We start from the raw sequence: 16,327 nt of genomic DNA, 5'->3' as shown, positions 1-16,327 counted from the left end.
CTAATTAATTAAAAGTGAATTGCAAATTTGTCATAAATTCGTTTAATAATTAACTAAATAATTGATAATTTTTCAAACATAATATTGATGACACTTTCCATCAAGAAATGAATAAATTAACTTAGTTGAATTAGGCATAATAATTTTCATTAATTTAATTTCAAATTAAGCCCAACATTTATTAACAAAGAAAATGCGAAATTAAATTTAATTTTATTGAAAACAATGCACAATAAAACCAAAAAAAAGTCAGCATAAAGATAATATGTTATAAATTCATATTGAAATATTAAATTGAAATTGAATTGAATTGTGTTAAATTGGAATGCCGCCAGAGTGTGTCAACAAATTATGATTGAATTTCAAATTGATCGGCTGTCAAATAAAGCTGATAATTGATTTGCCACTTGACAGAAGATTGAGCAAAATGTTGTCAATGATTGCCAGGTCATAAACATGTAGTTTACTTGCTCTCTCTCTCTCTCTCTCTCTCTCTCTCTGTCTCTCACTTTGCGTCTCTTTTCCGCAGTTTATCTCACTTAATTTCATTGCGAGACATCCCAGCATAGAATGTTCCAAGAAAATGCTGCAGCAAAACAATAAAAAAAAGAAATGAAATGAAAAAGAAATTGTAAAATAAAAAGGACAATAGCAAAAAGTGGCAGAGACGCAAGACAGGAGACAGGGAGACAGGGGCAGAGAACAAAAGGCTGGTCAAGAGACAAAATGCAGTTATCTGCATTATGGCTAAAAATTGTGCACAAAGGAATCGAACAGGACGAGCCAAAAATGCCCCGAAAAATGATGGGTTATTAAATGTTGTTAATCTTTTGCCCCGACCCCGACCACGGCCAAGGCCCTGGGCAATATTCAAATTTCATGCCGCAAATGTGCAAAAAAAAAAAAAGTAAAACAAACATATAAAGAGCAGGTAGAAAGTAACTGTCTCTTGTTGTCTCTCTCTTGCACAGGCTGGCGACAAGGCAACCACCGTTATGACCAGGCCAGGACAATAGATGCCAGGCAAGCCAGGAGTCGTAGACAGAGACAGAGATAGAGACAGAGAAATGCAACAGAAACCGAAACCGAAACCAAAACCGAAACCGAAGCAAAACCCGAGCGAGCCTCTGCCATTTGCCTTTATTGTGCACGCTGTTTAAATATTTACCAAGTTTTACAATATTTATGACAGCTAAAAACATAACAACACCTACTTTAGGCCAGACCCTTTTGGCCAGAAACAGCAACAGCAACAGCAACGGGGACACTTGACACTGAACAGAGGTCGGCTTAGGAGCAGCTTGACTGGCTTAACTAACACGGCCAGCTTCCTGGCCTATAGCTGATGGCTGTTGGCTGTTGGCCAGGCTCGATTGCAATCAATAAACGGCTTAGTCACAGCGGCAGCATCATAATATTCAAATATTTTTGCTAAGTTATTGTCGATTGTCAATTGTTGTCGTTGTTGTTGTCTCTTGTTGCTTGTTGCTTGTTGCATTTGCAGGTCCGGTCTGTAATCCATTTGCATGTCAACACTTGGCCCTGGAAATGAAAGACGGCTCTTCAACTTATTGATGGCAGTGAGTGTAGCTTCCGTTTTTGGCCGCGCTAATCCCGCATCGGATCTTGGCCTAAAAGGTGCCACTAAGCGCCCTAAACGCAGCTACTTGGCGTACTTACTTGGCTCAATAAGCCACGGCATTAAAAAGTAAATTTGCCTAAATCCGCTTGGATTATTGCAAGGAGCTTAGCCACAACTCGGCTAGACAAGTGCAGCTTAGCCCGGTTAAAAGGCAGCTCATCCGGACACTTGCCAAAATTCATTGAGTTAGCTTAGTTAAAGTGTTTTGCTTTGCAAGAGAACTTGGCTCAGACTCTCAGACACTCAGACACTCATTGATGGCAGCTCAAGGCCAACATTGCTGACGTTTTCATTAAGCCCACCTGTCCTGTCCTGTCCTGGACATGGCACAGTGGACCAGGTAGGCAGGTGGAGGCGTTGGACAACAATTGACTTCGACAACGACTCCCTGTTGCAGCTGCTCTCCCTCTCCTCTCCCTCTCCCTCTCACACTCACGCTCCCTCGCTCGCTCTCAGGAAGCGCGTGCTGGACAATAAGTGCTAATAGTTTGACGCGGCTGCCAAAGATCATAAAACTCTGAGCACAATCTGGAAGGCGGGCACACATTGATCCTCTCCTTACCTCCAGCCTACTCCATTGGCAGCCATAAAGACAAACGATCAGTAGACCCCACATAAATATTAACAGGGCGCCAAAGACGTTTCACAAAATGTCCGATCATAAATGGAAAAAGGTGAAAGACAAGCAGCTAAACAAAAAACTAGACAACTATCGTTAAATTTCAACAAATATAAAACCTCTTGCATTCCTGTATCTATAAAGATCTGACTATAGATCTAGCATTATAGATCACAATAGATTAGCTTCAAATAACCTTGGACTCACTAATTAAATAATCATCAAATTTTAAAGAGTTTGCTTATTCGATTAAGAATCAAGCAGAAGTTTTGGTCCGAGACTTGGTTGAACTTAATACAAAACTTAAATATTTCATTTTTCTCAACTGTTTTTCTTTTGTCCTAAAGTGGAAATCCATTTAGAAGCTATACGCTATAAAAACCAATAATAGAAGTAATAGTGAATGTAATTGATTAACTTTATAGTTCATAGATCGAAATCAAACAGAGAAATATTCATCTTTGCATATTTAAGTCGCTCATTTTTATCCAAGAAACAAAGATATTAAAAAAACAAACAGTTTGAAGCTGAAAGAATATTAAAAATATAAAATGTTCATTGCGAAAATTAAATCCACAAAAATCGTATGTCCACATCAAAATTGTTATTTTGAAATGTGAATTTAATATGTGTAATAATTTGATTAGGTCAATTTCCTTTGTAAATTCGAATTAAAACTCAAGTGCATTTTTATTTCAGTGTTTTGTATTTATAATTCGCTCTCTTTTGCAGCTTATCATATCAAGTTTCTATATAAAAAAAAGGTGTGTTCTTTAAACTTAAAATGTATGTACAATTTCATCATATTTAAGAAATACAAACTAGCTAAGCATAATGCGATTAACACTCACGACTATATCACAGTACAAAAATTCTTAAAAACGAAGCTCAAAAAAAAAAAAAAATAAAATAAAATCGCAATAAAAATACATAAATTAACTTACAAAACTAAACCAAAAAAAAAAAAAATTAGAAGTCATATTGATAACTAACTTTAAATATTGGGAATACACTTTGTAATACTTTCGAGTTGGTTTTGGATGCCAAAGATAACTAGCTAGGAATGTAAATGAATTTGGATATGTGAGTTGAAATTGAAATTGGAATTGGAATGTACTGGATGTATGTTATATGGGAATGATGCGGTTGCTCTTATGTGACTAGAACGGCAACAGCTGGGGAGAACTTAATAATTAATAATTATTATAATTATTATAATTTAATTACGCCATGAAACTGTTGGGTTTCGATAAATAAATAACTAAAATAGCTTAACAAATAGTACAAATAATAATACTTAAGTATTTGACGCCGTCTTTCGAGAGAAAGAGAGAGAGAGAGAGAGAGATAGTGATAGAAAGGGATGGGCATATAGAAAGAGCTGGAGAAACTTGTTTGCAAACTCCATCAAATAATTTACTTAAACTAGGCGAGCTAGGGATTGTGTTTTTTTGGAGCAATATACATAATATTTTTTTTCCATTTTTTTCCATTTTTTTTTTTTGTTGTTTTGTTTTCATTTTGTTGTTGTAGTTGTGGTGATTTCACGTGCGCAGCACGCGGCGCTGGTGTCGAAGTGTTGCTGCTGACGCTGACGCAGACGCAGACGCAGACGGTAACTTGGACGCAGATGATGATGATGATAATAATGATAATGTTGCAGTTGTCGATAGCGGCTGCTGGCGCTTGCCACGTCCGCGTCGTCCAGTCGTTGCGTGGGAGGCGGAGGCGGAAGCACTGACATCCCTGGCATCCCTGGCATCCCTGGCATCCCTGGCATACATGGGCTTGGACACCTCATTGAATTCGTTGCGATTGCCAGCGTTTGCCAGCGATAGCTGCATCCGCTGCTGCTGTTGCTGCTCTTGCGGCTGTTGCTGCCACAGCTGGTGTTGCTGCTGTTGCAACGTCGGCTGCTGCTGTCGCTGACGCTGCTGGCGACGCTGCTGTCGCTGCCGCCGCTGCTGACGCTCGCGCTTACTGTCGCGCCGCAGCAGCTGCCACATGGTACGCAGAAACTCATAATAATGATGCTTCACAAATCGCATATCAATTGAGTCTGCCTCAACGATAGTAGTTGCTGATGTTGCCGTTGCTGTTGCCGTTGCCGTTGCCGTTGTTACTGCTGTTGCTGGCGACGCGGACGCCGGCAGTGGACGACGCTTGCTGCGCAGCTTGAGACGCTTGTTCATATCATTGCGCGAGATTTGTGGCAGCTGCGTCTGTCGACGCTGCTTGAGTGTCGCTTTAGCCGTTGGCGGTGGCGGTGGCGGTGCCGGATAGGTGCGATTGACGGCCTGTTCCAGTTCACAGAGCATGCTCCTCGAGCTGAACAGCAGACTCTTCAGCTCCTTGGCAATGGGCGACTCGCGCTTCAGATAATGACGATCCCAGTTGACCTGCACCCGACGCAAGTACGCGAAACTTGCCACATAAGTCTGCATGTTGCGATACCAGCGCTTCAAAGCGATCTAATTGATTGCGAGAAACGGAGACAGAGCGAGAGTGGGAGAGAGAGAGAGAGAAAGAAACAAATATGACATGAGCTAAAGCATAGACAGAGTTGGAGATCGATATCGATATCGAGTTCGATATTAAGTTCGTTTAAACACTAAGATCCAGGGACCGTAACAGTTATAGTTTTTAAAATCAAAATTATGAAATACAAATTATTTGCTGATTTTTATAAAAAAGTTGAAAGCTAACTATTGACTTGAATTATTTATTTAAAAATTAAAAAGAATGATTAATATCAAATTAATTTTCAAAATTAAGAATAAATATTAATTTCAATTCTTATTATAAAAATCAAAAGTAAAAATTAATTGTCAATTTCTATTATAAAAATTGGAAGATAAAAATTGAATGTAAATATCCTGTGAGCCAAGTGGCGTATTTTCAAAATCTAAAATTATTTATGATGTGTGACTCAATACTTTTCATATTTTAGGTATTAATATTTACACTGGATTTTTACTCTTTAAATTTTATAATAGAAATTGACAAATAATAAAATAATTTGTCAATTTCTATTATAAAATGTAAAGAATACAAATACAAATTTTTTGATTTTTATAATAAAAATTGAAGCTAATTACTATTTTTAATTGTTTGTCATAAAAATTGAAATTAATTATTAATTTTAATTGTTTATCATAAAAATTGAAGTTAATTATTATTTTTAATTTGTTTCATAAAAATTAAAAATAATTTCTATTATGCAATTTTTTTATAAAAATTGTTTTGTATTCAATTTTTATTGTAAAAATTCTATTGTATTAAATTTTTGTAAATTCATAACTATTATTTGCAGTCCCTGCTAAGATCTATGGCTGTACATACCGTTGAATTGGGCTTGAGCTTGGGCAGAAACTTGTAGTTGGGATTGTGCAGCGACCACATCTGCATATTCCTGATATCGATGCCCTTCTGCTCCTGGCTGTTGTTCAGCATGCGATACTCCGTTCCGGCGGCGCGCTTCAATTGATTGAAGATCTAAAACCGAGGCACAGATCAATTAAGTATTATATTGTTAGTATATATATATATATTTGTTGAGGGATTCGAGCGATTTACCTGCTTGGGACGATGGGCACGACGACGCTCTGTGGAGGATGGCGTGTAATAGGAGCCACCACAGGGATTCATCCACTCCAGGGCCGTGGTATTCTCATTGTAGTTGCGATAATCCGACCAGCTGCTGTTCCTCTTGCGATGACGCTTCCGTTGACCGCTGCCACTTCCACCCCCACTTCCACTCCCACTCCCACTCCCGCTTCCAAAGGGGGAGGAGCCGCTCAAGCTGCTAGTGCTGCTGGTGGTTGTTGAGCTGGTGCTGGTGCTGGTGCTGGTGCTGGATCCCTCGATTACCGTTAGGCCGCCATGGGCCGTGGCCAGGGCGAGTGTGGCAGGCAGATTGCTGAAGTGCAGCAGCAGCAGCGGTAACAGCAGAGTGGACCACATATCCGCATTCTCCTGCCGCACAATGCGATGATGTTGAATCCTCTGCCGTGAATTTCTCTCCGCTGCCGACGCTGGCGTCGCTGCCCTCGCTGGCGTCGCTGGCGTTGTCCTTGTTGTTGCCGTTGCCGTTGCCGTCTTGTTGCCTTTAACTTTGGTTGCAGCGCAATGGCAACCAACAACTAGATTATTTATAATTAATAGATAACAATATATTTTTATGCGTTATTGATTTGATTTCGAAGTTGAATATATATATATATATAATCAATATATATATATTGATTGATTGCAATATATATTTAATAATTTGATTTTATTGGATTTTTGGATCGTGTGTGTTCAATGGGCCAAAAAGAAAGTTAATAGCCAAAAATGCAAAAATGCGCTTGTTAAACAAAAATATTCCCAAAAGAAAAAAAAAAAAAAGAAGAAGTGTGTTTGGCAAATGCAAAAGAGAACAGAAAGAGGAAAAATAAACACACACACAATGAATATCAAGTGATTAACATGGCAAGAATTGTTGTCGCTGGCTTCTCTCTATGTAATATTCAACAGGACTTCCGTTTCATTCAACAATGCAAATGCAACAGCAATGCAACTTGCTTGTATCTCAAAAATTTTGTTAGATTTTGTAACATTTTTTTTGTGCGTTGAATGTATCCGCTTTTTTTTTAAATTTTACAAAAAAACTCTGAATTTATAACAGTTAACTCAAATCTTGATGGGAATATCAAAACTAGTATTTCAGAACATCCTTTTCAAATGTTGCGCATGCGCATCTTAAAAGAAGACTCGAGATCATTTTTTTTTTTTTTTAATTGTTCGAGAATCCTTTTAAATGCAAAAATCGTATAAAATGCAATATAAATTATGATCAAAACAAAACTAATACACACACCACATAATAGTTGAAAAAGAATTCCACAAAAATTGTTATAAACAATTTGCAATTTAATCCAGTTGTTCTTTTAAAGCGTTTTCCTTGTTGTTTTTTTTTTTTTTGTTTATTATCAGCACTTTGTTAATGATTTTTAATTATCAATTGAAAGACACGCACGTTGAGCACTTGAACAAAAAATATTGTTGAACTTGGATTCAAGAGAGAATAAGAGATTCAGTTGATATATATATTTGAATTTTGTTGGCTGCAGTTATCGCTATTTGAAGTCTGTAGAACACTTCTCGCGGACACTACTGTTCACGTCCAGGCACAAAACCGAACTGAACCAAAAGTTGCGCTGAATTCGGCCAGCTTTCTTTGTTGAGCAGCAGCAGCAGCAGCAGCAGCAGCGACCGCTGCGGCAGAAGCAGAAGCAGAAGCAGACCAGACACCAGAGACACACGATAACCGAAACCAAAAACCGAAGAGACCGAAGAGACCGACGCGACGTCAGTCAGAGCCAACAGGCCATGTGAAAAGCGAACGGTACGCTAAAGAAAACCTTAAGACTAAAGAGCCGTACCGTACCAGACCGGACCGGACCGGACCAGGTCGAGAGTCGACGATTCGACGATTCGACGTTTCGGGTCTGGCCTCTGACTCTGCGTGTGTGTGTGTGTGTGTGTGTGTGTGTGTCAGGCAGCGCTGCCTGCAAGTCCATGTCCATTTGTCTGCCTGCCTGTCAGGTCTGATCGAGAGTTGCCTGGGACTGCCCCGCTCTATATCACTGTATACCTGATAACCATTCTTCATATATGCGTGTGTGTGTGCGTGTGTGTGTGCGTGTGTGTGCCTGTGTGTGTGTGTGAGTGCGCTCGTTTCGACCAACGAACGACAACGAAAGGCAGACCAACCAGCTAGCCGAGCAGTATTTTAAGCCGGTCCCAGTTCGGCTGTGTCTGTGTCTCTGTGTCTGTGTGTATATGTGTGTGTGTGTGTGACGCCATCGCTGTGTTGATAGGCACCAGGCTCATTTTCTACTCACCCAATCAAAATATTTCACTCAAAACGCTCTCATAGAAACTGCGCAACGGACAATCTACCTGACCGGACATTATTCATGCGCCTGCCCCAAGGCAACATCTCTCTCTCTCTCTCCCTCTCTCTCTCTCTCTCTCTCTCCCCCTCTCTCTCTCTCTGTCGCACACTCAAAAGTATGCTCTCTTTTGCTGCTTCTCTCTCTTTGCCATCGCCCAACGACCTTGACTTCAGGCATGACCATGCCTAGAAGTTTACTTACCTGTCTAAAAGCCAGGCCTAAAGCAAAAGCCTCTACGCCGCAAAGTATGCTGATATTGGTATTGATATTGGCTCCTTTCAATTACGCCCGATCTTTGAAACTCCATAATCGCAACACTTTTTGAATACAAATGACAGTTAAATATGAAATTAAACCATATTTAAGCCTGTTTTTTTATTTAATGATGCATTAGTTGCAAATTTTGAATTATTAAATGTGAATGTTATTATTTACTTACCTTTAATAGTATTATTCGCAGTGTGAGTCAATAACATATAAATAATTTGTCAACATTTTCTAGATATAAACAATTTGTATATATTTTTAAGACATTTATTTACAATACAATAAATAAACTAAAATAATTAGTTTTCAAGTAAATTGACTGATTAATCGGTAGATTGATTAATATATACATTTGTTTGCTGTAAATTTACACTATCACAATAAATTTGTTTGACGTTGGTCTGAAAACTTAATTTGTACGAAATTTAATCCATATAGATACTTAAGTTTACCACTTCAAATTCATTGCAGATATACATAGTATGTTTGTTCAATAACTCCATAATTTAATTGCAGAGCGAATAAATTGAGTAATAGAACATTAAACAATTGACCTAATATCGTATAAAAAATTAAACGTATTGATAACTCGTAAGTTGAAAATATTAAAAAGTTACAAATCTTGATGAAAACGTTTTGTTAAAATACAAAATATTCTTTAAGCATGAAGCTTACCTCAACTCAAGTAATCTTTCTTGATCATATATTTGTATTTGATCTTTCTTCAACAATTTTCATTTGTATTAATAACTGTTTAGCCTCATAGAGATCAAAACTATAAAAATACGAAACTATTTTTAAGCTCATCTCAACTCAAACGATCTTTTCGAATATTTTTCAAGCTTGCAGAAAAGTAGCTATTGTAATAATTATGTTAATGAATGTGAAAAATTTTTAAAATTTTATAAAAGATACAAATTATTTTTTATATTGAAAATGTATAGCTGAAATGTGAAAAGTTTTTAGCTATGAGACTGTGCTGGCACGAACTTTCATATTATTCCTTTAAATAAGTTGTTGTAGCTACAATAAATAATAAGGGTATTAACAAATTCAGTGTATTAGCAACTGTTGAACTCTAAATTCTATAATCATATATGTATATCAGAGAGCCTAAAGTTGTTATTGTAATTTGTATCGAAAAGTTTTTGTATTTAGACACTCAACATAGCTGATTATTGCGAGTATTTTATCAGTTCGCAGATACGAAGATAAAGCGAAGATCATATATAATTACAGACATTTTTAGAACTTTCCGTATGAGAAGAGAGTTGAAAAGGATTTTGAAACTATTAAGCTAAAATGTGCAACTATTTTTATTTTTTTTTACGCACCTTGACTTGAACGATTATTTCGAATATTCTTTCTAGAAATTTTGAAATATTGTCAAAAGAAATAATAATGATAGTTGACAATTTAAGCTGAATTTATTTAGTGAAAATTTGTTGTATAAGCAACTCAGCTCAACAAACGATCTTTTCGAATATTTCTTGAGACTAGAGATAAGCAAATAGTTGCTGGATTCTTTCGAATGAACAGTTTTGAGTGCACTGATTGATGTGACTGCTGCTTTGCATATTTATACTTGCTGTCCACGGATCGAGATTGAGATTTGGCAATCAGCTGAGCAGATGTTGATGGGTGAATCCTCAGCTGCAGTCGATTAGCAGGTCAATCGGAATATTTATGATTGCTTGTAGCTTGTGGCAAATGTGCTGTTGTTGTTGTTGTTGTTGTTACCTACTGTTGTTAGAAATGCCCCCACGATAGGTACTCGATGTTGTTGTTAAGTACCTGGTTTCAATTGCTGGGCGGTCGCCTAATCAAAACTGACCTGGCTTGAGGATACCATAAATATATATATATAAATACCTATGTTAGGTGCTGTTTTTACTGCCTGATTTCAATGTCGATGTAGATGTAGATGTGAGACAATTGACGAGCTAATTAAATTTAGTTGCTGTTTTGTTTTGTTTTGTGTGTTGACTTTGTTACAAAATTATGGCCACATTGTTTGACCGAACAGCTGTACGATCCATGGGTATTTGGCCTAGACAACAGGGCCTACGCCCGGCAGCCGACTGACTCTCAGTTCTCTCTGCTTTCTGCTCTTTGCTCTGGGCCCTGCGTCTAACCGTAAGTGCAATTGTTGGCCAGGCCGCGCGGCAGCAGCAGCAGGAAGCAGCCGTGTCTCGCAGCGGGGCAGCTCGCCTTGATTTTCGCCGCGCGCCACACAGAGGATACACAGAGGATACACAGAGGACACACACAGGACCTGAGAGCAGGACTCGCTGCGAGGCACATATATCAACGTGGCAGCGTCCATTGTACGCCGTCCCTTGGGATGTATCTGTATCTGTATCTGCTATTGTATCTGTATCTGTATCTGTATCTGTACATCTCTGTCCAATTCGCACCAAACAACTTCATCTACATGAACAACAAACACGATTATTGCATTGATGAGCTCCTGCTGCTGCTGTCTGTATACAGAAAGTGCGCAGGCGCGGCAGGACGCCCCGTCGAAAGGATCCGACGGCTGATGGCTGCCACCGAGTCATGCCTAAATCTCAATCTCGTCCTCATTCCCGTTCCCATTCCCGTTCCCGTTCTGACCTCGCCGCAGTCGCTCAGTCTGTTTTACTTGCGATTCGTTCTGGCCAACAAAATATTTTGCTACAAAATTGAGTTGTTGTGTGCGGTCCCCTCCCCGAGTTGTTGTAATTGTTGCTGTCATTGTTGTTGCTGTTCTACCGGCCGTATCTAATCAAAAGGATACGCTTAAATTGCGACAGCCAACGCCAAGCGGCGAACACCTCCGTCGACCTCGCACCGTTGAGGCCAAGTCGGTGGAAGGTTAATCGTCCTCGCTGCTTGCAACCAATCATCGACTGCAAAATACCCTGCAATTGACAATAAAATGCAATCAGTTGCCAAATGTTGAACTCTACTTTTTGTCATTACCAATTAATCGACATTTAAATTACCTGTGATAAGCTATATATCTTAGCTATTACTAGAAGAGTAAATTCATAGCATTGTGCTGTCTTAATACTCTCCCGTCACATAGCTAGAACTACAGTTTGAAAAATAACTGGGTTCGAACCCTGCCTTGTTCAGAAATCTATAACTTACCTGTTCTGTAAATTCTTAAAATTGCACTGAAAATACTTAAGTTAGCATGTAGCGTGCTCAAAATAATAATAAATGCATCACAAAAAATAAATAAAAAAAATAACTGGGTTCGATTCCTAGACTGTCATGCTACAAATAAGTTATATATTAAAAATGCTGCCCATCATTATATTATATTATTCCTACACTGCCATGCTACAAATAAGTTATATATTAAAAATGCTGCCCATCATTATATGTAATGTATTAAAAAAATAACAAAAATTACAAATTCTTGGAAATAAATGCCATAAGGTATTTGCAGTATCTTTTTCTAAAAATAATCGAATTATGTAGAGAATATACAATTTTATAACTTTTACTCCTCATGGTTACGTTTACCTGTTCACCAAAATGCCCGCCATGTTGCAATTGCATAGGGTATAATCATTACACGCTGCTTAGCTCCTGTCCCACACACAGAAATCGACCGAGTCCGTAACCGAATCCGAAACCAAAACCGAACCCAACCCTCAACCTTCTTATTCTCGAGGTCTTTCCTATATATTTATGTTGTGACTGCAACTGTGAGTGTATGTGTATGTGTGTGTGTGTGTGTGTGTGTGTTTTTGTGGGTGTACAACAACTGCGCTGAGGTGTGAGTTTTTAGAGGCTAGTGCTGTTTTGATTATGCGTAAAATCGTTTCGCTTTATCATGATTTTTACTGCAATTCTCACATTGAGTGAATGTTTCAGGTGTCCCGAAACTCGCTTCATGGATGTTTGGGTAATGGTCAGTTAGTCGATTGGTTTGTTTGCTTATTTGTTTGTTTGTTTTTGTTATCGCTGCTGTTTGATTTGCCAAATTACCATTGCAATCCACATTGGCTATGGATGATCAGAGTTTCAAATTATCCCTATTACGGCGTACATGAATGAATATCAAATTGAAACACGAGTCAATGTTATTAGTCTATAGATAGCCGAGAGTTTTCTTTACTGCACCTATGTTTTTTTTTAAAGAAAATCTATTTTCTTAAGTGTTTTTCTATTTCGATTTTATCAGAAATTTCAAAAGGCAAGGAAAAAACGACAAATTATATTATATAATAATCTATATATAGATCTTACCTTATTCGATTTGCAGAATCTAAAATCAATTTACTAATATAATTTTTAATACTCAAGAGTTTTACAAAAGGCAATAATATAGCGCAGTGTAATAAAATTGGAAACAATTAAAATAAATTTAAGAAAATGTTTTTTTTTTGCAACTTTTAGCAGAATTTTTATTCAGAATAATGTGTTAAAAATTGTCGGATGGTATACTAGTTTAACATATACCATCCGATGATTTTAAAAACGTGTACATGAAATTTCATTATCATAGTCAGCTTATTTCTCAAGATTTTGTTATACATACACTGAAAGAAGACCAATTTCTAAAATCAAGATCATTCATATTAAATATTCAAATGACTAAAACTAAGATTATTAATCTAAAAAATCTTAATATAAAAATAAAAATCTTGAATTTTTAGGAAAGTATATATATGTACCATTTCGTATCAAACAAATCGTGGCCCGTGGCTCTCTGGTTAGAGAAACCACTTCAGTTGAGAAGCAGTAAGCGACGGTTCGAATCCCACTCAAAACAAATTAAATTAACTTTCCTAAAATTATTATGACTAATACAGAATAAAATGTATATAAATCAAAATTAAAAAAATTATAAATATAGTTATAATTAATATAATTAATTATACAAAAAAATTTTTATATTTTTATTTTCATTTTAAGATTATCATTTTATTCTTAAATAAGAGCATGGTCTTATTTGAAATGTACTTAAAATCAAGATGTGTTCTATAAATTTTAAGAATTTTATGTTCTCAACGCATTTTTTGACCAAAAATCTTAGTTCTAAGACCAAAATCTTCATTTAAGAACATTTTTTTTATCAGTATATGTAAGTTCGTTTAGCGAATATAGTTTTTTTTTTTATAATAACCGATAGTTTCAAAATGCAGTTTGTAACTATTTTAAATGATGATGTCGGCATTAATATGAAATACTGTAATAAAATAATATGTCTAGAATTATTTGAACTTATAACAAATTGTATGAAAATTAAGAAAAATTCGTCGAATTTCGTTAAAGTTGGGATATAATTTTTCGGTCACTTGACACGGATAAACAGGAATAATTTTTTGGCGGAACTAGTTCGATGTATATGTTATGTATCTTAATTTGGAAGTCAAAACAATTTGGTTTTCGAGAGAAATTTGGTTGGAAGCGATTTCTATAACACCCCCCATAAGGAATAAGATGTATAAATTCTCATATTTAAAATATATTGACTAGTCATAATACTAACATATAAACGTAAAAATCATTATGGGGAAAAAAATTAAGTGTATCAAAATCTCTAAAAGAAAAACATAATAAGAACAAGTTTGGTTGTTTCGTATAAAGTTGAAATACATAGAATTTATACATTACATTTTTTTAGGCGCAGGTAACAAATCACTTCCATACTCTATGGGAAACATTAAATAGTCAGAATCGACGAATTTGCACTTAAAATAATAATTATCTAATACAATCGAATACAAAAATAAGACAAATTTAATTTCAAGTTAAAGTTAAATTTTTTTATAAACTTTTAATTTTGCAGTTCGGGTTTCTGGGAATGTCCCTATGTAAGTGGTTTATTTTACGAAATTATTCATCCATTAACATATTATTAATTACTAAACTCAACATCAAATGATGCTGGTAATGCAAGCATAACTCGGTTCCACAAGCAGCTTATCGTGGGAAATCCACGAGAGTGCGAATCGATGAATATACTGACGTACGTACACGTATTTTGTTGTTATTGTTATTGTTGCTGTCGCGCGCAATGAAAATCCCAGCCTAATTCCAATAATAAAACTTGACTCAGCTCCCCGGCAATTGAAGCACCTGCATTTTGGGGCGGCGTTACGAGTGCGACAGCAAGAGAGCGAGAGAGTGAGAGCGTGTTCGGAGAGTGGGCGCTCTCATTGTGCTTGTGTAATGTGTGCATGTGTGCGTGTGCTTGTGTGCTTGTGTGCTTGTGTGCATGTGTGTGTGCGATTCTCAGTGCTCATTGGCGCAGAGACAGTTTTGAGTTGCACTCAGCTGATAAGCTAACGGCAGCCAATCGACCAATACAAACTCATAAATTGCGCTCACTCGTCGCCTCTCTGGGTGAGTGGGAGAGCGGTAGAGTGGTAGAGTGGCAGAGTGTGAGAGCAGAGAGCGCGAATGGAATGGTGCAAGAGCGTGAGTCGAATATGAGTGAATGATATTGAGCGGAAATGAGGACAGAACCTGCTTTCTGGTCAAGTTCACGTGTTGCTGCTGTTGTTGTTGCTGTTGTTGTTGTGTCTGTTGTTGCTGTTGCTGCTGTCGCTATCGTTGGGCTCATTGCAGTGGCCGCGCCTGCTTGATTTCATTCATAAAACGCTGCTGTCGACGTAAGCGTCGCTATCGCAGTCGTTATCGTCGTCGCAGTCGCTGTCGCAGTCGCAGTCGCAGTCGCTGCTGACTCAATGGGCACGCGCTGGGTGTAACAGTTAGGATTAATTAGCCTGTGTGGTCACTGATGACGTTGTTGTTGCTGCTGCTGCTGCTGCTGATGTTGCCATTGCCACGCGCATTGGGGCAACCGCAGATCGATCCGATTACCGATTAACGATAAGCCCAGGATACTAGCACCCAGACTGGAAGCCAGCGAAGTGTGCCCAGCGCAACGGTAAATGTCAATGTCAACGCCAACAACAACAACGCAACGTCAGCGTCAGCATCAACGTCAACGTCAGCATCAACGTCAGTCTGTGGCAATGACAATGGCGCCGGCGCCAACGCAACTTAATATGCGATGCCTTAGCGGCCATAGAAATCATGCAACAGGTCGTTGCACACACACACACACACACACACACAACTCTTTTGCAAGTGTATGTGTGCTTGAGTAATTATAGCACTTTTTGGGACTGTTAACACTCCATGTTCGCGGCAAGTACTCGTATAATTTTAATAGCCCCACTGAGTCAGCTGCCAACAAAGTTAACATACGTAGATGGGTTTTTTTCGTTTATTTTGTTTTGTTTTTGTTTTTTGTTTTTTATTTCTATGAATGTACATTCACTTCTGTACATTCGTGAATTGGTATCTATCAATGGAACGTGCTCGGGCACGGATTCGGGCATTGTTCCACATTTTTCGCGTTTTTCGCTTTTTGGGTGGGTCAAGGCAATTGTCGTTGGAGTGTCGCTAAAATTTGTTTCCAACCAAATCGTTGGAATCCACTGTGAACCGGAAATAACGGGTAGTCGTACGACATATTTAGCATTAACTCTCTACACCCAGAGAACTATTGAAATACTTTAAAGTATTCTATGGATTGCACTATATTGTCGAGAATGCAGTACAGTGGTTTCAAAAGTCAATCCAATACAATTTGACCATTATAATTTTTATAACTTTTCTCATTTTTCGACTTCAATTTTGTATAATCCTTGACGAATCACACACTGCTAATAGTTTTTATCTTTGAGAATATTTATATATATTATATATATGATGCTATAGTAAGATTAAAAAATTGCAGTACATTTATTTTATTTTCAATTACAATAATTAATGAGCATCTTCAAAGCATTCAATAGAAATTTTGTCCTAAACATGAATATTATATTGGGTTGTCCTATAAAT

The 16,327-nt window shown here is 37.4% G+C and overlaps 1 protein-coding gene across 1 annotated transcript; it reads right to left on the bottom strand.

The window, feature by feature from the left end:
• Positions 1 to 3,771: 3,771 nt before the first annotated feature.
• On the bottom strand, positions 3,772 to 6,224 carry LOC117788052. Its single transcript, XM_034626710.1, has 3 exons — positions 5,838 to 6,224; positions 5,604 to 5,756; positions 3,772 to 4,732 (listed from the first exon to the last, which is right to left on the bottom strand). Exons 1-3 carry the CDS (start codon positions 6,222 to 6,224, stop codon positions 3,806 to 3,808), a joined length of 1,467 nt encoding a protein of 488 aa, XP_034482601.1. The 3' UTR covers positions 3,772 to 3,805.
• Positions 6,225 to 16,327: the final 10,103 nt, after the last annotated feature.

This window comes from Drosophila innubila, chromosome X, assembly GCF_004354385.1.
Source record: "Drosophila innubila isolate TH190305 chromosome X, UK_Dinn_1.0, whole genome shotgun sequence".
NCBI classification, from domain to species: domain Eukaryota; kingdom Metazoa; phylum Arthropoda; class Insecta; order Diptera; family Drosophilidae; genus Drosophila; species Drosophila innubila.
Note: the sequence above shows the minus strand (reverse complement) of the source record. Positions and strands in the feature narration are given on the sequence as shown.

Coding starts and splice junctions, on each gene's coding strand:
- LOC117788052 (XM_034626710.1), bottom strand. CDS start 6,224: ATGTGGTCCACTCTGCTGTTACCGCTGCTGCTGCTGCACTTCAGCAAT. Junction 5,757..5,837: donor GTGCCCATCGTCCCAAGCAG/GTAAATCGCTCG, acceptor CCTCGGTTTTAG/ATCTTCAATCAATTGAAGCG. Junction 4,733..5,603: donor AGCTCAAGCCCAATTCAACG/GTATGTACAGCC, acceptor GCAATCAATTAG/ATCGCTTTGAAGCGCTGGTA.